At 46.4% G+C, this 21,090-nt stretch overlaps 1 protein-coding gene across 3 annotated transcripts in view; it reads left to right on the forward strand.

Moving 5' to 3' along the window:
* The window catches only part of MXD4 (MAX dimerization protein 4), a 52,705-nt gene that overhangs the window by 23,241 nt on the left and 8,374 nt on the right, over nucleotides 1-21,090 (forward strand). For all 3 annotated transcript variants that reach the window (XM_020992216.2, XM_078148554.1, XM_020992217.2), the window contains exon 4: nucleotides 13,768-13,882. In XM_020992216.2, the coding sequence (XP_020847875.1) occupies nucleotides 13,768-13,882 (115 nt within the window). The remainder of the gene's footprint in view (nucleotides 1-13,767; nucleotides 13,883-21,090) is intronic.

Below are 21,090 nucleotides of genomic sequence, written 5' to 3' on the forward strand. Positions count from 1 at the left end.
AATGTCAGAGCCGGAGGGGATCTTGGAACGCAAATGTCAGCTGGAAGGGATCTTAGAATACAGAATGTCAGAGTTGGAGGGGATCTTGAAATAACAGAATGTCAGAACTAGAAGGGATCTTAGAACATAAAATATCAGAGCTGGAGGGGATCTTAGAACACAAATGTCAGAGCTGGAGGGGATCTTGGAACACAGAATGTCAGGGCTGGAGGGGATCTTGGAACACGGAATGTCAGGGCTGGAGGGGATCTTGGAACATGGAATGTCAGAACTGGAGGGGATCTTAGAATACAGAATGTCAGAGCTGGAAACACTTTGGAACACAGATTGTGGGCCCTGGAAGGGAACTTGGAGGCCATCTAACCCAACTTGCCTGGAGGCACACAGCCAGTCGGTGACAGAACTTGACTTCCAGTGTCCTGACTGCTTGGCTCGGCCTCTTTCCACGACATCAAGTGGCCTAAACCAAAGGTGGTGATTTCTGATAATGCTTTTGATTCTTGAGTGGGCCCATCAAATCTTCTGTGTCCTGGTAGAAAACTGCCTCCTTTTCCCAAAGGCCCTCCCTTTGTTCCTCCTCCTCCCCCCCTTTATCTCTTCGTCCCTCCCTTGGCTCCCTAGCCTCATAGTGCATGCTGGGAAATGGCTTCTGCCTCCTGAGTTATTTCCTTAAATTGTTGGTGTTCTGGCCCTGACCTCCACCCAGTCCTGGAAGATGGCTTGTGTGAGGCTTTTGTCACCAAGTCCCAGAGCCCTTCTTCTCCTTGGCTTTCCCTGGCGAAGTAGGGCCGATTGAATTTTGAGAAAGTGAGCCCTTGGGTTCCCTCCACAGCCTACCCTCAGCTGGGCTATAACAGAAAAAGCAGAGCCTGAGGAAGTGACCCATTGGAAGGAATGGTGAACTTCTGCCCCTGAAACCTTGGGGTTTGAGAGACCAACCAGGAGCTATAAATTGGTGTGATTTATTCCCAAGCCAGTGTAGTCAGAACATTTTGTGGTGGAAAGGGAGTAGGAAGACTTGAGTCTGAGTCCTACAGGTCCTGTGTCTCAGTTTCCTCATCTGTAAAATGGGCATAATGATGTAGCTCTATATTATCTCCTTCTGAGAGTGGTTGTGAGAAAAGTCCTGTGTAAACTTTAAAACAGTAAAGAAATGGGAACCAGTAGTAGTCATAGTACTAATCAACAGTAATTAATAAGTTGCTTGGCCTTTGCCTCTGGTCCCTGTGCCCCTCAATGTCCTTTATTTTCCCAGCATTTGTGACTTACGATGTCCGTTTCTGTAGCCAAGATTCGGGTACCATAAATGGTAAGCTTTAAAAAACCGTCACAGCGTTCTGAGGGCTTTGTGACTTTCTACAGTGATGTCCTCCCTCCTTGGAGGAATCCAGTCTCCCTTTATCTGCCTCCTAGTCCTGCTGTAGGCAGACCCTGCTTAGGGTTTCCTTATGTGGATTATCAGAGCTGCAAAGGCCTTCAGAGAGGACCTGGTCTGGAACCTCCCTGCACAAGAATCTCCCTCTAGAACCTCCCCAACAGGAGGCCTTAGAGCCATCTAGCCACCTGCTGGAGAACCATCAGGGGCAGGGAGCTCTCTCTTGCCACTAAATGATGAAGGTCAAGGACCAATATTCATTAGGTCAATCAACAGGAAATGCCCAAGGAAAGCTCCCTCTTTACTCGTTTAATAAAAAACCCAGTTTTCTGGATTTTTAAGGTTTATGAAGTGCTTTCCTATCAAAAAAGCTGGGAGGCAAATGATGGCAGGATTATTATTCTCATTTCATAGATAAGGAAATGGAAACTCTGAGGAGCTTCTAAATTCTTAGTGTAGACATCCTCCCACCCACACTTATTAAAACAAAACAAAAAGTGACCAGAATGAGATGCTTTGATACCCGCAGTTATACCAAGAACTTTGTGCTGAGCAGTTTGGTTTTTATCTTGGTTAGATGGTGACATGCACAAAGCACGTGGCAAAGGAAAGATGGAAATGACCTCCCCGAGGTCACACAGCTAATGAATGAGTGGTTTGAACCCAAGCCTCCTGATTCCAATTCCATGATTCACCCTACTCTTCTGGGCTACTGTGTAGTGGGGTGGAACCCTAAATACCCTATTGGCTGCCTGGATTTTGCATTTTCCTCACAATTTGAGGGGGGTACCACATCAACCTCTGCATTAACTTGGAAGTTCCTCAAATTGGGGCTCACATCCTTTTGTTTTTGTGCTTTTGTAACAGCTGTTTGTCTCTCTCTGAAGTGGGGTTCTGGGGAAGGTTGAGGAGTGGGGACTAGGTTGGGTGAGCCTGGGAAACAGTACTTGAGTGGGACAGGGGGTACATGCTTCCTCAAGTGGCCAGGCCAAAGGGAAGTTGATTAAAAAAATAATAATTATAAAAATTAATAACACAAAGTTCTCTCATGTTTTCAGGTTTACAAGGTACTTCCTTTACTACTCTGTGATGTAGATAGTGTGTATATTTTCACCCCCATTTTACAGGTGAAGAAACCGGGGCTCAGTGAAAGATGAGGTCATTTGCTAGGGCTGTGCCCTTAGCACGGACACACTGTGTGCCCACGCTATTCCCTGTGTCTAGAATGCCTGTCCCTTCCCCCCTTCTAGTGTTGAATTCCTGCCTTTAAATACCACCTCCTTCACAAAGCCTTCCTTGGTTAGTGAGACCTTCCCGGCCATCCCAGAGCACTTGAATTCACCAGTAGTGTAGGCATTGTGTAATGGTTATGTGGCTATCTCTGTTTTATTCCCCACCTAGACTGAGTGTAGGCAGACGGGGACTTGGGCTAGGCCTTCTTCAGGCCTTGTCTTTTCTTCAGTGTCTAGGAGTGCTCTGCACACAGTAGGTGCTTTTAAATATGTGTTAGCTTGAATTCAAAGGAACAGGTATAAAGGATGGTGTAGTGGGGAAAACCCTGGAGTTGGAGCTTGGGAGCCTTGGGTGCTGCTGCTTGGGCGACTTTGCTAGGAGATCCTCAGTTCCTTAAGCCTCTGGGCAGTAAAATCTCCGAGATGGAAGGGACCTCGGGTCATCTAGTCCAAGCTGTTGTCCCAGCCTTGCCTGTGCGACTTCTGTCCTTCTTTCCTTTGCCAGGGACATGACCTTGGCCAAGTCTCATAACCTCTGTGGGCTTCAGTTTTCCCATCTGTAAAATGAGGAGGTTGGGCTAGCCCCTGAGGTGCCTTTTTGTTTAAAATAGACCATCTTCTGATTATGTATTACTTACCTGTTTTCGCATCATATCCAATGCCTGACTTTGGATTGAAAAACGATTGCATTGATTTGAAGTTGCCCATTTGGGAACGTGAATGGACCCCAGGCCTTGGAACCTGGGCAGGTCATGACATTTGCTCATATTCCTGTAATACACAGTCATACACAGTATTTTTCTCATAACAACGCTATGGTAGAGTTAGTACAAGTGTTATCATGATGGTGATTTTATAGATGAGGAAGCTGAGGCTCAGGCAAGATGAATTGACCAGTCACATAGTAGCAGAGCACAGGACTTGAACCCAGGTCTTTTCTAACTCAAGTACACGGCTCCGTCTACTCCTTGAGCAGAATTCAGGAAACACTGTGGGGGTTTCTTCTGATCCAACAGACTTGGGACCCCATGCCTGTGTGAAAGGGACAGTCGTCCCTCTGGCATGAAGTCAGAGTCTTTCATGAGCAAAGCTTCATGTACCTTTGTACGTGTGCCTTGGACACTGAGCTCTTCTGGGCTGAACGTCTGGGCACCGGGTGAAGAATTTCTTGGCTACTGCACGTCTTGAAGAATGGCTGCTACTCTGAGGAGAGGTTGCCATCTGCTTTAGTAGAGAGAGTGCCCATTTTGATCAAATTAGAGGGCACTGCTCAGAGCAGTAGGTAGAAGTAGCAGTGAGTTTAAGTAAAAAGCTTCCTAACCATCAAAGGTACCCAGAAGTGCAGTGGGCTGCCTCATAAGATAGTGAGTTCCCTGTTACTATAGGTATTCAAGTGGAGGCTGGGTAACAGTGAGTAAGGAATGTCAGAGGGAGACAGGTACAAATTGGACTAGGTGCCCTTGGAAGTCTCCAGTGAGTCTTTAAGTATTGAAGGAAAGAAGGGGGGCATCTAGGTGGCGCAGTGGATAGAGCACTGGCCCTGAAGTCAGGAGGACCCGAGTTCAAATCTGGCCTCAGACCAACCACTTGACCCTTACTAGCTGTGTGACCCCTGGCAAGTCACTTAACCCCAATTGCCTTTAAAAAAAAAAAAGTAAAAGAAAAGGAAAGAAGGATTCTGAGTCCTTTTTCTCTGTCGCCCTCCAAGTCCAGAAAATGGCGGCGATTCCTGAATCGATCAGGCAGTTACTAACAGGTTACCCCAGCGGGCTGCCGAGGAGGGGACAGTAAGAAGATTAAATGCTTCCTTTCTCAGGAGGCCCAGATTCTGGAGCGGAGGCTGACGACAGAATCTCCTAAATTTAGTGCCTCCCTGTTCTTTTTCCCAAAAGAAGTCCTTGCCAATCCTCGCCCCTGGAAGCTGCTGATGGGCCAGCCCCAGGAAGTAAACAGAGCAGGCCTGCATTTCCTAAGCCCAGTACACAGTGTTACAGTTTCCCAGGGCCGCATGGCCAAGGCGCAAGCGCCCAAAGCCGCTTTGTCATTAGGCAGTGGACAGAGGGCTTCCAGAAACCATCGAGATAAGAAGAACTGACTTGAATTCTCTCTGAAAGCCACGGCAAGCTGGGAGGAAGCACCCTGTGCTTGCTAGGTTGTCCTGGGCAACGTGGTAAGGCAGTGTTTGTTCCCTGGGGCCAGTGTGGTTTGGGGAAGGAGCCAGCTTGGAAGCTAGAAGACTCTGGCTTGAATCCTGACTCTGCCAGTTGCTCTCTGTGTGATCTTAAGTAAGCCCTTCCCCACACTGTGCCTCAGTTTCCTGATCTGTAAAATGGGGAGAATAATACTTGAACCCCCTAACATCGTAGGGATATTAGTCAGGGAAAAGAATTTTGTGAATCTGGAAGTCGAGAGAGAGATGAGATTGTTTGTGGTGATTAGTAAGAGCCTCAGGAGGAGAACATGGCAAACTAAATAAATGTTTTATCAAAGCAGTCCTTCGGAGGTCTGCGGCACATTTGCCCAGTCTCTGCCACCTTCAGCATCCCTATTTACAGGCCTCGGTGGTGAGAAGTCACACGCAGTCCAGTCTCTTTGACCTTCTTCATTTTTGCCCAGATCCACAGTCAGAAGATGGGAATTTGAGCCTAGGCCCCACCACCACTTCCTAGCTATGTGACTTTGAGCAGGTCATTTCACTGTTTAGGGCTTTAGTTTCCTCATCTGTAAAATAAGGGCTTTGGACTGAATGGCCTCCGGGCTGCCTTCTAATGCTAATTTCCCAGATCTGACCTCCTAGGTGAGTATGAGGTAGGGAAGTCATGGCCACGGTGCTCTTGGTTTCCTACCCCCAGATCATCCAGGGTTATGGTCAGCCTGCTCCTTGGTCTTTGCCATCCCAGCTGTCTCCACTGCTCTGTGATCCTGTGACATGATGCCTGGTGATCTGATTGCTCAGGGTGGGTGCTTCTAAGGACATTTCTCCCCTTTTCGTGTTAGCCAGCCTTCTCAGCAGCAAGGACCCAGGGACAGCCTGTCCCTTGCAGGTTCGGTGGAAGGGCGTCTTAGAACGGTCATCCTGGAGTAGAGGAAAGAACCCTGGACTTGGAATTGAGAGACCTGGGTTCAGATCCTGGCTCTAACCCTTAATTAACTGTGTGATCTTGAGTAAGTTACTTAGTTTCCTCTCCATGTTCTTTTTTGCTAATCTAGGAAAAATGATACCTGGCCTACCTACCTCACAGGGTTGTAATGAAGAGTTTTGTAACTATAAAGTACTTTAGAATGTGAGCTGTTATTATTATTTGTTATTGTTATAGTGAAGACTATTTGCTGGTAGGCCAAGAGAAAAGGAGCCAGTAGAGCAGAGATTGAATTTACAGGAAAGGAGATAAGAGGTGGAACACAGGCCAGCATAGGTCTGACCACTCATCTGCCCCATCAACTCCAGGCATTGAAATCCCTTTTCAGCCTGGTTCCAACCCACCTTCCTAGTTTGATCATACATAACTTCTCTTCCTGAGATCTATGGTTCAGCCAAACTGGCTTCCTTTCAGTTTCTCACATTTGAGACCTCTAGTTCCTCCCCCTGTGCTTTTGTCCAAGCTGTACCTCATGCCTGAAGTGCCTTCCCACTACACTCCTGCTTCTTAGAATCCTCAGTTCTCAGGTAGCACAAATGTTACCTCCTACATGAGGCCTCCCAGGTGCTAGTGCCTCTGCTTATTCCAAAATTACTTTATTTTCATCATAAAAGTACAATGATATGTGTATACATTGTCTCCTCTTAGGAAAATGTAAGCTTCTTAAAGGAAGAGACTTGTTTAATTTTTGATGCTTAATAAATGCATATGAGTGGATTGGGTGAATGGTAGCTCCTTAAGGTGCAAAGACTTCATTTATGTCTCTTTATCACCATAGTAAATGGCACACAGTAAATGTTGGATAAATGTTTTAGTTGGATTAGATTGAATTGAATTGAAGTCCTTGAGGGACTTTGTGGGATAAAAGGTGCAGGTGGGAAAGTTAGCCTTGGCAAGGAGGAGGGCCGTCTGAACCTGAGACCCCAAGGAAAGAGAAGACATGTGAAGCTAAGGGAGGCTTTGTGGCATGAAGGAAGGAAGGATGATGAGAAAATTCACATCAAATGGCCTTAACCTTCTAACATCATAGAATGCCAGTGTTAGGATGTTTTAGGAGCCATTTCATCCACCCCTATCAAAAATATCTATTGGGCATAGGACGTGAGGTTGTCCATCTGCTGAAAGAGAGGCGAGGAGCTTGCGAACAGAGGAGGCATGGCATAGCCATTTACAGATGAAGAATTAAGGTCTATGGTGTGTATCAGAAATGGATGAAAGGATTGCAATGTAGATGTGAAGTGGAGGGCCCGAGGATCGTAGGTCTAAAGCCATCAGATGGAAGGCCAGAGTGGTAAAGGGACTTACTAACATTCATTCAGCCCACTAAATGATAGGACAGGTTCTGTGACTTCAGAACCAAGGTTCTTTGTTGCAGGCTGGGTCAGTGCAGTTTTGTGACATGGGTGACAGTGAGGTCTGGGTTGGGCTGTGACCAGCCTGTCCATGGAGGCTAGAGGAGGTATAGCTTCCTATCTGATTGCCACTGGCTGATCTTGGGTGGGGGCTGCCAGCAGGCACAGCACAGGAAGAAAATTCAGAGACCTCCCTTTGGAGATAACAGCAGAGACTGCTGTGAGCTGACTGGTCCTGGGTAATGAAAGGGAGAAATTCATGGTGAACCAGAAGGAACCTGTGTGCGTGCGTGCGTGCGTGCATGCGTGTGTGTGTGTGTGTGTGTTACTGTATTTCACTTATGCAAGTTAATAGAATGACATAGAAAAGCCTCAACTTTTCATTTTAAAGGATGTTAATGAAATTCATCAGCACATGGGAATAGAATCCCCAGCACTAAGCATGTGGCTTTGAACATAGTAGGTACATAATAAATGTGTTGTTGAAAATGCTGAGTCTCTACTCTGAGGGTAGGGCTTGTTGTGGGGGCGTCATTGGGGGATGGACAGGAGAGACGGCGAGTCATGGTTGCTACTAGGATGTCCCAGAGTTTGAAACAAACTAAATGACCTGTGACTTTTATGGGACTCTCTGGCTTGGAGCTTCAGGGCCCAGTCCTCCCATCAGAATCATGGTGGAGTCCTAGCAGGGGAAGGGCCCCCAGGGGCCATCTGGTTTAGTTTCTCTTCCCCTGTACAGCCTCTCTGAAAGGGGAGAACAGCACGCTGGATTTGAGGCAGTGGGTATAGCAGTGGATTGACTGCTGGGCACGGGAGTCAGGGAGACCCAAATGCAGCTGCTGCCTCAGTCACTGTGTGGCTCTGGGCAAACCAGTGAACTTTGGTTTTCTGCTTCTCTTTCCCACCCCCTGCCCCATCACAATCTCCTTTGTTTATCATACTTACTTGAGTAAGTATAGTGGATTGTCCATGCCTTGAGAGTGCAGTTTCTGTAATTTCAAAACGAAACTTTGTATCCCTAGAACTTTAGCACTGGGCAGCCCTTAATGTTTGTTAAAGGAATAAATGTATGGATGGATGGATGGATGGATAGATAGATGGATGGAGGAGGAAGGGAGGACATTCAGATGGGGAGGAGACATGAGGAGGCTGGCCTGAGAATGTCATTTCTCTAGTTTCAGATCCTCTGCCCCTCCCTGGAAAGGTTATAACCATTAGGAAGAGTTTGGCCAGCTCTCAGTGACCGTTTGTTGGAGCCTTCCCCAGAGTCAGTGGTCCAGCGGTGCTCCCAGGATCTCTCTGCAGCCATTCCTTAGGTCCTTTGGCTACCTGAGACAGAAGGAATCGCAGTCTGAAGGCAAACCCTGTAATCAAGGAAGGAAGGAAAGATCCAAATTTGATTCTATTTCAGATTTGAATTTACAATGAAGCTTCCACTTTCCATTTCCACTCCCCCCCCCCCAACAAATGCAGAAGCCTTAATGGCTCTACTAATAATATGAGCTCACATTTCTATGGAGCATTCTGGCTTAGATATATAGATTTTATTATTATTATTATTATTATTATTATTATTATTATATTATGCAATTAAATATTTATTATCTCACTTCATTATCACAGCAACCCTAGGAAATGGATATTCCAGGTGTTATTTGTGTCCCCATTTCAGAAAAAGATGAAAAAGCTGAAGGTTAAAAAGGCCAGGTCACTTATCTAAGATGACCCAGCTGTTAAGTAGGTCAAGGAGCTGGGACTTAAAATACTCACACAATAAACATGTGTCCATGTGGATGGAGGACTCAGTGTTCTCAGATGAAGACTATAGCACTCTTTCCATTAGTGTTTCTAGAGCATGAAAGCACCAGGCATGTTTGTGGGATGGGTGGAGAGCCAGAGGGTCCAGATGGGCTAAAACCTAGGATGTGATGGGATAATACTAGAAAGATGGAGGCGTGTTAGATTGTGGGAGGCTTTGAATGCCAGGCAGATGAGTTTGAACTTGACTTGGAAGGGCGGTGGCCAGCACGGCATAGTGGATGGGACAGTGGACTCAGAGTCTCTGGCCTTCTCCCCTCTAGAGCCTCCCCACCTTGTCTTTCTTCCCTTTTCTCTGGACGCTGTAGCCCAGAGAGAATCTCTCTAGCCCTTTTCTTCTGTTGCTTCCTTGGGTCAGAGCTCAGCCATCAGCAGCCTCTCACCACCACTCCCATTCAGCCTTTGCCTGTCCTGCTCATTATACCCAAGTAACACCTCTCATATTCACCCCCTTCTTTCTGTCCTCTTACACCACCACCACCACCGTGGTGTAGACCTTTATCATCTCACACCTGGATCATTTCTCTAGCCTGCTGATGGGTCTGCCTACCTACAGTCTCTCCCCACTCCAAACTGTCTTCCTTTCAGCTGCCAAAGTGATCTTCCTCCAGTGTGGATCTGACTTCATCATGTTCACCTCCATTCAGTAAACCCCAGTTATTTCCTTCTTATTTCCCAGGATCAAATATGAAATCTTTTGTCAGACATTGAAGGTCCTTTATGGCATGGTCCCCTCCTACTTTTCCACTCTTCTTAGATCTTCCTTTCCTCCACTTATTCCATGACCCAGTGACACTGCCTGGCCTCCTTCCTGTTCTTCACAAGACGTTTCATCTCCCAACAGCCTGCATCGTCACTGGCTGTCCCCTGTGCCGGGAATTCTCACCCTCCTCACTTCCACTTCCTGGCCTTCCTGGCTTCCTTCAAGTCTCAGCTAAAATCCCACTTTCTACAAGAATCTTTTCTTGTTACTCTTAATGCTAGTTTAAAGGCATAGTCAGATCTCTCTGGCTGTCACCAACAGGCCAACAATAGGCCCCAGCCCAGGCTTCACTTGCCCATTGTTTGGGTTTTGATGGGTGAGAGTGAGTGTAAATAGCAGTTGCTTCTGTTCTGGCCAGAAACTCTGAGGGTCTTCCCTTCACTGATTGATTCTCTTGTGAAGGCAAAGTAGACCATGTTTTACCTCATTTCTTACCTACTGAATGGGTATAGCCTCAGACAAACTGAGACCTGGAAAAGGCCAGGGTCTTCCACTGCGTCTGGGCCATCACCAGTTGTCCTGACCTGTGTCTTGCCACTGGACTGCAGTGACTCTGGAGGAGAGAGTGAGGCTGGTGACTGCACATCCCTGCCTCACTTAAATCCAGTTCACTTGCTAGTCAAGACGTCACCCTCCTGATGTCATGGGCCCTCTTCTGGAATGAAAGATGAACAACAACAGTGCTAGTACCTTCCCTGTGTTGATAATTTCCAGTTTCCCCTGCATACAGCTTGTTTGTCCCCAGCTGTTTGCATGTTGTCTGCCACGCTGGACTGTGAGCTCCTCGAAGGCAGGATTGTTTTTTTCCCTTCTTTGTATCTCCAGCGCTTGGCCTGGTGCTTAGCACGTAGTGGGTTCTTACTAAATAGTTGTTGGCCATCCTGGCAGATTGGCAGTGGATTGGCTTAAAGCAGTTCTTAACTCTCTGACATTCTGTGGTCAGCCTTCGAAGGTTCATCCTAGCTCTGACACTTGATGTGATCTATTCTGAGGTCACTTCTAGCTGTGGCATTCTCTGTTCTTCGGTCTCTTGTTGCTTTGACATTCTGTGTCCTGTGTTATTCAGGCCTTCACAGCTCTGTGAAGCAACTGAAGCCTGTTAGCTGCTTCCCAGAGAACTTTGGAGATTGACAGAGACACTGCCTAGCACCAGAGACCCCAGGAAATCACAAAAACCTAACCTGAACCCCAACTTTTCTTTCTTCCTTGATCCTATTATTTCCCCACAGTTTTGCTCTTCCTTCAGCTGTGCTTTAGGCATGATGTGGCCCAGCCTTCTGCCTCCAGGCAGATTAAGTAGCATTATCTCCATTTTACAGATGAGCCCAGAAAAGTTAAGTCTCTTGCCGAAAGTCAAAAAGATTAAAAGTAATTGAGTGGCAACTAGAATTCTAGTGTCCTGGCTCTCAGGTCGGTGGTGTCTTCAGTAGGCCAGGTTTTCTTGAGCTAAAACAGATTCTCCCCTCCTTCCCTCTTCCTCCCCACCTCCCACCCCATATTGTCTGTCACTGCGCTGCCAGCCTTTTAGTCTAGTGAGGATCCTGGCTGCACATAGGCTGGTGCTTGGATATCAGACGCACAGTCTATCAAGGGCCTCTATTTGAAACCCTTCCAGAGCTTATACACCACCAGCATAGTCTTTAAAAGCCCAAGGTCACCTCCACACCATGAGAAGGAGGAGGACAGCCTTCATGGAAGAAGACAAGAACCCATGACCCAGAACAATACATGAGTTTTCTTCTCTCTTTTCTGCTGTTTCTTCTCTCTCTCTTTCTCACTTTCTTCTTACACACACACACACACACACACACACACACACACACACACACACACACGATAAGGCCATGCCCTGCTCATATGGCTGCTTCTCAACCCCTGTGCTTTGTGAAAGGGCAGAGGCCAGGAGTTGGCCTTCGTGGCCCAGGGTTACCTTACTTTCTTTTTTCCATGTTGGCTTCTTCCCTCCCTGTTATTTCCAGTCTCTCTGGGCCTTACATCCCCTGGGGAGCCTTTCATTCCCCATCTCCAGGCCTGATGAGAAGTTTGCAATGTCACCATTGTTACTGTCTGCTCATGCTTAACCAACAGGATAAGCCATAGTTCCAGTGTGTGCTTGGGGCGGGGGGGTGGGGGGGAACATGGTGGTTGCCACTGATGGCCTACATGGAAGACTGGGGAAGGGAGGCATGGAAATCTTGCCTAAGCTACTACCTGACTGTGCCTGTAGGATAGCTGGTCTTTCCCTGCTCCAAGAAGGCTGAGGATTAGTGGTAGTTTTCTGTGTTTGCTATATACAAGAAAAGCATTTCATAGGTGGTGGTGGTTGTTTTGTTCTCATTTGACCCATGAATCCCATTAGCATTTGATTTTTCTACAGGAGGCATGGTGTAGTGGAAAGAGTTGAGTCAGAAGACTTAGATTTGAATCCTTACTGCAACTTACTATGAAGCCTTAATCAACTTTCTCTGCCTTAGTTTCTCACTCTGTAAAATGAGGGGTGGGAGTAGCCACTCTCTGAACTCTCTTCTGGCTCTCAATCCTACAGATTCTGAGGGTGGGAATTGATCTTGTAGCCGTTGGAGGTGGGGCAGGATCTAGCCAAACAAGGCTTATATAACCATGTATGTAACCGGCAACAGCTGTCAGCCCATAAGGCTCCTAGGGACTCTGGAACTGTTCTCCAGGGGGTCTTGTCAGATTAGAGGAAATATTTGGGAGACAGTCTCCACCCTCCCCTGTACTAAGGGGGAGAGAATAGGTCTGGCTAAGTTTTCCTTGTCCGGTGGGATTCAGAAAGTGCATTTCAAGTACGTGTTTAAGAGAAATGAAAGTATTTTTAAAAAGAAAGCTATTTCTGACAACTTTCTGCCTGGGGGAGGGGGGGTAGCGGGGTGGTCCTATGTGGTCCACTCCGCTTGGCTGCCACTGAAATCGCCTGGCAGAAGTTTGGGAAGGTTGTTTCCCAAAGGAGATTCCAGTAACGAGGGCAAAAGGTCACTTTGGTGGCTGGATGGAGTGAGGTGTTTTCTCTTTGCATCTTCAGCGTTACCTTCATCATAAACTCCCTATTCATGATTGTCAAGAAAATATTTTGATGCGTTCTGGGAGTCAGAGGCTTGAGGCCAGAGCTCAGCTTGCGGGTCATGTGACTTTGGGCATTTTCTTCATCTCTGTACCTTGATTTTCTCATCTATAAAATGAGAAGAAGCCTGTATTAGATGATCTCCAGGCGCCTTTTAGCTTGAAATGCCATGATTCTAGTCTGAACTATACAAGGAGAAAACAATGGTGGGAACTGTCATAGGGAGGTATTGAATTCCCTGTCTCTGGATATCTTCAAGTGAAAGCTGAACAACCGCAAATCATAAGTGCACATCCTTATATTGGGTTTTCCCATTTACAGAGCTCATGCCTCACAATAGCCTTATGAGATTAGGAGTGCAAGTATTAACCCCATTTTACAGATAGAAACCAAGACCTAGAAAGGGGTAATGACTTGTCCAGAATCCAGTGATTAGTATATGTAGGAGCTGGAGCTCTGAAATAGACTTTTCTATTTGAAAGGAAACTGAACAGTCATCTAGTCAAACCTGATCCTAGTTCCAGTCCAGCAAGGGATGACCATGTCCCCTCTGCTTCTCAGGGAGGCTCCAGAGGGGCCTCCTGCTATGAGCAGAAGACATAAAAATCCATAATGCTATCCCTGCCCAGAATGCTGTAAGGCCCAGGCAGTGTGCTAGCAGATGGTGCATAAATTTGCTTAGTTTATGGATGAACAAAATGAAACTTAGAGAAATCCTGACTGCCTGCATTCAGTAAGTAATCAGAACCAGTCATCAGCCGAAGTCTTCTGACTCCAGGACTTCTGACGTCCCTCAGTTCTGGGGTCTTGGAGGTTTTCATCACCTTCTAGCCTGGGGCAGGCTAACGTGGTGGCAAGGTGGGGCAGGAGCCATCCTAGGGCAGGGAGCGGATCCCCCTGCTGGCTCTGCAGTGGGAGCAGATGAATTGGTTGGTTCTCAGGAGCGGTGTGCTGGCCAGCTTGGTCTGAACTGATTTGTTCTTCTTCTCTGTGTGTTTGTTTCAGACGAGCCAAACTGCGGTTGTATTTGGAACAGCTCAAGCAGCTTGTGCCCCTGGGGCCAGACAGCACCCGCCACACGACCCTCAGCCTTCTGAAAAGAGCCAGGATGCACATCAAGGTATGAAGCACCTTCTACAGGTGGAGGCAGTGGGCTCTCCCTTGAGAGATGGGCTGGCTTTTTGCTTCACTCTCATTCAGAGGATATATTTGTCTCTCTTGGGGTGGGGGCTTTGTGGCAGCTCCCTGGAAGCTTTTGAGCTCGGTTAGGTAGACCTGGTGTCCTTCAAGGCCTAGCTCTGAACCTCGCCTCCAGGCACGCTCCCCTGAGCACCCTAATTGAGCTCTCCTTCCCCAGAACTTTGTTGTACTTAGTTCCAGTCAATTAAAAAAAAACCCAACAGATTAAGTGCCTGCTACACGCAGATATGGGCCTAGTGATGGACTGTGCATTGTGGCATAATGTATCATGAATAGAGCGCTCAATCTGAAGTCAGTCGATTCGACCTGAGTTGGAGTCTTGGCTCTCTGCTGCTTCGTACTTTGTGACTACAGGCAAATAACCTCTCTGGGCTGTTGGTGGAAGTCTTTTCTAGCTCTTTCTTATGGTTACTTAAGGACCATCCTGGCTGAAAGGTTCTTCATCAGAAGGCTGACTACCAAGGGATGAATTAGGTACTGCTTGAACACCAGGAGGGAAGTTTCTGTCTACCCCAGTTCCTAAGGGGCTCCCTTGCAGATGACTCCTTGTCATCTGAAATGGGCCGTTTCCCTTCCTGAAAGACTTGACTCAGCTACCCAAGCCTGCCTGGTGTGACTGTCCTTGAGGGCCTAACTCTGATCCTTCCCTCTGCCTGCAGGAATCCTCTGCTGGCCACCTTAGACAGGATCTCCCTTTTCAAAACTCATTGCATTCACAGTCACTTATAATATTGCTCCAAGTATTTTTCCTGTTTTAACTTCCCGTGAGACCTCCCGTTCCCCCACCGATGCTTCCCAAAGGCTCTGTTGGCAGAGCACAGCCTCTGGTAGGCCCTGCCAGAGGACTTTGCATATGGGCCCAGGAGTGGACTGGATGTCTGCCATCCAAGTAAGAACTAACCCAGTGAAATATGGAGAGTCTCATCGTCTGAAGGGGGCCCAGCAGTGGATGACCTATTTTTTTTTCCTTTTAATAAATCAGAGACAGACATGAAGTCTTCATTGGTAAAGCCAGCACACTTTCACATAGCCTTAAAATATGTTCAGGGCCTCATGCTCAGCCCTCTACCCTCAAGGAACTTCCATTGTAATAAGTATGAGGAGACATACATATGTCAGTAATAAAATGATTAAGTGCATAGGAGAAAGCCAGCAAATTGTTTGATGAGGAAGGGCTCCCGTGGGAACATCAGGAGAGGCTGCATCATGGACATGCTACCAGATCTGGGCCTTGAGGGAATGAAGGGATGGATGGATTTCAGCCAACAGAGATGGAGAAGATCCATTTCAGGTATTGAGGAAAGCCTGGGCAAAGGCAGGAGAGGGCAGGAGGAGGTCAGACAGTCTCAGATAGCCAATACAATTCAGCTGAAACAGATTTGCACTAAGGAGAATACTGTGAACAAGGCTGGCATGATAAATTGGAACCAGATCATGCAAGACCTCAAATGCCAGGCCAAGTATTTTATTGAAGAGGCATGATGGAGGATGGAGGTTTTTGAGTGGAGAAGTGACATGATCAGACAGTATGTGAGAAAGATAATTTTGTCTAACGTGTGAAGGATGGATTAGGAAGGCTCCAGATGAAAGTCAAGGAGCCCTGGTGGGAGGGTATTCTAATACTCTTGACCAGTGATAATGAGCCTGGAACCAGGGTGGTAGCAGTGGCAGTGGACAGGAGGGAGAGTACACGTGAGAGATGTTATAATGATAGAAATGACAGGTTTGGGCCACTGAGGGAGTTGAGAGGTGAGTCAGGGAGGCATGAGCTGAAAGATCATTGTGTGCCAAGGAGACAGGAAGAACTGTGATGTCATTAGCAGAAATTGGAAAAGCAGGGCAGGTTTAGGCAAAGGGTGGGCAGGGTTGGGATGAAGGGAAATGCTGAGTTAGGATTCTTACATGTTGAGTTGCTAGTTGTACATCTAGGTAGGGATGTCCACCAGGCATCTGGGGTTTGGGTAAGTGGAGAATCTGACTCTTGGGCTCAAGGAATATTCCCCTGGCACAAGTAGAGGCATGGCCCAAGAACAGTTCATGTGAAAGAGATGTTGGGATTTTAGTGGACTGTGAGCTTTATGTGACTCAGTGATTCGGTATGGAAGCCATATAAGTTAATGTCACCTGTGGCTACATGGAGAGAATAAGGCTCAGGACAAGGAGAGAGAGGGGCACGCTTTAGGTGACCCGTACCAGCCTGCTTCTGCACTACCAGGCGCCGTATTTCAGCAAAGATATTGGCAGTTTGGAGAATGCCCTGGGAAAGGAGCCACCATGCATGGCAAAAGGGACTGGAGACCACAGAGCTGTGGGGAGATCAGCAGTAACTGAGAACTGAGATTTACAAGGTCCTTTGCCTAGATTCAGGCCTGTCTGAGCTTCCCAGCAGCCTCATGGGCAGGTCTTGGCAATATTCTTTATCCCTAATTTATAGATGAGAAAACAGAAGCCCAGAGAAGGCTGGTGATTTGTTCAAAGACTCCCAACTAGCAGGGGTCTAGGCTGGGGAGTCTTCCTGCCTCCATGTTTGGTACTGTAATCATTGAACCACATGGCCCAAAGTGACTTGAAGGTCATTTGTTGATGTGGATAAGTGAAAACTCAGGGGACATACATGATAGCTGGTCTTCCTGTATTTGAAAGGCTGTGGGTGTGTGTGTGTGTGTGTGTGTGTGTGTGTGTGTGTGTGTAGAAAGATTAGATTTGTTCTGCTGCTTAGCCCCAGGGGAACACTGAGTGGAATTTGCAGAATTTGGTTCAAAGTAACAACTTCCTAAAAGTTAGAACCATCCGAACCTGGGAATGTGCTGCTTTGGGAGGTAGCAAGTGCCCCATCCTGGGGGTAGTCATGGGCTCAGGATGCCCATCTGATTGGCTTCCCATCCCTTTCAGCAGTGAGGGAACTGGGATGTGGCAAGACCAGATAATTTAGCCCTTGGTTGGTATCTTGATTTTTTTCTAAGTGTATGTGAATCTTGTCTCCCCAGAGGACTAGAAGGTCCCTGTGGGCAGAGGCCAGGTGTCCTCCTTTCTTTCTCTCTTCCCTGGACAGCAAAGTAGAGCGGCTGATTCATACACAATTAGCTTAGGTTTTATCAGCTTTTTGAAGCCTATATCCTGGATCTGATGTTGAGACTAGCTGTGTGACCACAAGCAAATCCCTTCTCTTCTCTCCAACTTGATTCCTTGTGTGGAAAACTGGGAGAAAAATACAGCCACTACCTCTCAGAGTTCTTGTGAAAAGTGTGCTTGGGAACTGTGAAGAGGGAGTAATGTGGGGTGTATCTAACATTTAGAGAGTGGCTTATGGTTTGTAAAGGACTTTACTGATGGTATGCCGTTTGATTCATACGGCGCTGGAATATTAGCAGCAGCAGCAGCAGCCTCACTAGTTTTCCCTGCTGCCGCTCAGGCTCACCTGACAGCTATGGGGTCTGGGGACCCAAGCACTTAAGCTTTGCCTTTCTAGGCATGATATAGGCTTGACAGGAACCCTAGGACCTTGGTGCTCTCCAGTGTCTTAATTGCTGGGTGGTTGGGGGGAGGGGAGAAGGTCAAGGAGAGGAGCAGAAAAGCTGACAGGCATCTCTGTGCTTCCCAGAATGGCAGGCTCCAGCCCAAGAGTTTGTTTGTCTCTTTGGGGCCTTTGATGCCCTAGCTAGAGCCAGCCAAAGGGCCCCCAGGGCGGGGTGGAAAGAGAAGGAGAATGGCTCAGGAGGGCAGAGGGTTAGGGGCAGGTCACTGCCTCCCTGCCAATGGGCAGGGCCAGTGAGTTCCACTTAGAACATGCAAAACAGCCCCTGCCCTAGGGAGCCCAGGGGGAGAAGTGCAGCAGCTCAGATGTCATGGATCAGAGGTGGCCTCTCCCTGACCCTGCTCCCCTATCCCAAGGAAAGAAGGCACTCTTTGTACCTGGCAGTTGGGGAGAAAGAAAAGAGAGAGGGAGGCAGAGAAGAGAGAAAGAGGAAAGAATTGCTGATTTAGAAGGTGCCTTTGAGGCCATCAGGCCCCATCCTCTCTTCCTCCAATCACCTGAGGAAGAGGTAACAACCCTTTTCCTCGCCAAGGCAAGCCTGCTCTTCCTGTGCCTTCAGTCCGAACAAGTGGTCATTCTGCCTTCCCTTGAAGACCCCTAGTGAGAGGGAACCCCCTGCCTAATGAGGCAGCTCATCTCACTTTTGGGTGGCTTTAATTATTAGGAAGTTTTGTAAGAATCAGTTTTCAGTCATTAAAGCACAGGCTAGCTAACCACTTGGCCAATATGTTTGTCATAGTGGAGATTCTACTATACAGCATCTTACTACATGACCTAGACTAAAGCATGGCTGAAGTCCATTCCTGCTTTCATATGCTGGGATTCTGTGGTGGGAGGGAGGGCAGAAGGAAGGATGGAAGGAGGCATTGGAGAGAAAGATGACAGGGCCAGAAACAGACTTCTCGGGGATCATCAGGCCCTGATTTTACAGAAATGAGGTTCAGGGAGAAATGACTTTTCCAAGGCCACAGAGGAAGTATGTAATAGAGCAGGATTTCTTGTCAAAGGTCACATAGCAAGTTTGGGGCCAGGCCAGTTAGAACCCAGGTCTTTTGATCTTGATCTTCAGCCCCCAGCTCTTTCTGTGCTGCCTTTTGTTGTCATTTGAGATAGTCAAGCCTAAAGAAAAATATGTGCCTACTATGTGCCAGTACTTAGCGTAGCATCTGGCATATAGTAGGTGTCCAATAAGTGTTTATTGACTGACTTCTAGGTACTGGGATGCAGATATAAAAGTGAAACAGCCCCTGCCCATGAGGAGTTTACATTCTAATGAGAGAAGTAATGGTGGGCAGAGACTGACATGCTCTTTCCTATAGCAAAGGCAATATTGATGTGATTATTGTTCTCAGAGCAAGAGATAAAAAGAGCAGGAGGATGGGGGAGACCCGGGGAGACTCAAGGAGGTCCGAAATGGCAGAGCAGAAGCCCTTGCCTGGCTAGAACCAGTCTTTCTTGTGGCCTTAGACTGTTACAGCTAGAAGGAATCTCAGGGCAGATCATCTGGTCCAACCCCTTTGTCCATCTGTTGTGGAATTGAAAGATCTGAATTGAAGTGCCTACTTTTAGCTGAGCCAAGATTTGAACTCAAGTCCTATGACTCCAAATCTAAGGCATTTTCTATCCCCCTAGGCAGCCCTCGTAATATAGAAGCCTCTGCTGGCCTTCACTCTTTAACAATCAGTAGAGACCTCCTCAGAAACCTTGACTCTGAGATATGTTAGTGGGCCCTCTACCGTCAGGGAACAGGGCTTGGATTCCTGTTTGTTTAAAACTAGGCCCCTTACCAGTGGCTCCTGGGCACAGACATTCAAATTACTTTCTTTAATATACACTCAAAAAACAATCCCTGAGCAGTTTTTTTTAATTTTATTAACTTATTTTGATTTATCAACAATCACTTCTATATGCTTTTGAGTTGAAAATTTTTCTCCCCCTTCCTCCCCCCCCCACCCTCCCCAAGATGGTGCACAATCTGATATAGGCTTTACATTTACATACCCATTAAACATATTTTCACATTAGTGAAGTTTTAAGTAAAAATTAAAACCAATAGGAGGAACCATCAGAAAGAGGAAACAAAACTCAACAGAAGGTAAAAATAAGTGATAGCGATTCGACTTCCATAGTTCTTTCTTTGGATGTGGACAGCATTTTCCACACCGAGGCCTCTGGAGATGTCTTAGATCCTCGTAATGTTGAGAAGCGTTCAGTTTAACAATCTTAGTCATTGCACAACATGACTGTTATTGTGTACAACATTCTCTTGGTTCTGATCACTTCACTCAGCATCAGTCCATACAAGTCTTTCCAGGTTTTTCTGAAATCAGCCTGTTCATCATTTCTTATAGCACAATAGTATTCCACTACATTCATATACCACAACTTGCTGAGCAGTTCTAATAAACAGTTTAGTGTGGTAGAAAAGCCCTTGGTCGGATGACCCGGAAGGAGCAGTCCCAGGTTCTAGTCCTGGTTCTGCCCCGGCTGACTGACAGCTTCACCTTGGCTGGACCATATACCTCAGCCTTCTCCTCCATAAAAGACATGAGGCAACCGCTCAGGTCCCTTTTATCTCCAGAAGTCTGAGATCAATATGAATCAAAGCAAAGTCTCAATTATAAAATATTTTTAAAGAAATGTAGTAATTGTAGCAGGTTTGCAACAACTGAGGCTAAAATTGTTGCCTGGTAGAGGTTCTTAGGAGTCATGCTGTATTGAGTAAAACTGGGAAAGTGTGTGATTAACATAGATCATCTGTGTTTGACTTGCGCAGAATGGGAAGAACCCTGAATTTAGAGAGAAAGGACCTGTGTCCAAATCCCAGTTTCTTTTACCTTTTAGCTATGTAACTTTAAACAAGTCACTTAACCTTTCTGGACCTGTTTCCTGGTCTGTAAAATGAGACAGTTGAGTGTCTAATAACACTTCTATCCCTAAATTCTATGATTCTATAGGGCTCATCTCTCAGTACCTTTTTAGCCCTAAGTCCTTTTCTTAAGTAGACATTTCCTCTGCAGTCTTACTTTTGACTATTAATTTCTTCAGTGGAACTTAATTTTGTAACAATAATGATAACATATCAACTCATTGCTTTATGGTTTCCAAGATGCTTTTTTTAAAAACAGCCCTGTGAATCAAAGAGCTCAAGTATATATATTTAAAACTCACTAGTACCTTTTCTTTTTCTATCACTTTCATTTTTTTAATTTGAAAAATAAATGCATGTTTAAAAAGCATTTATGTTTTTACATGCATTTATTTTTAAATTAAAAAGGTGATGTAAAAACTAAAGATATTAGTACATTTTTAAAAAAGAAAAATATACTTTATTTTTACATGCATTTACAGTGTTATTCCATCTCCCCCCCCCACTCCCCTTTCTTAAACAGCAAAAGGAAGGAAGGAAAGAAGGATCATCCTAAATACGCACAGTCTGGCAAAACAACTTCCCCAATTGACCGTGCATGAAAATGTGTTTCTTAATTCTGCATTTTAAGTTTATCACCTCTCTGGTAGGAGGTGAATGACATGTTTCATCTCCCATATTCTGAGTTCATTTGTTGTTGCATTGATTGGAATCCCAAGGTCTT

The sequence above is a fragment of the Phascolarctos cinereus genome, unplaced genomic scaffold (genome assembly GCF_003287225.1).
Source record: "Phascolarctos cinereus isolate Bilbo 61053 unplaced genomic scaffold, phaCin_HiC Scaffold_9;HRSCAF=440, whole genome shotgun sequence".
In the NCBI taxonomy this organism is placed as follows: Eukaryota; Metazoa; Chordata; class Mammalia; order Diprotodontia; family Phascolarctidae; genus Phascolarctos; species Phascolarctos cinereus.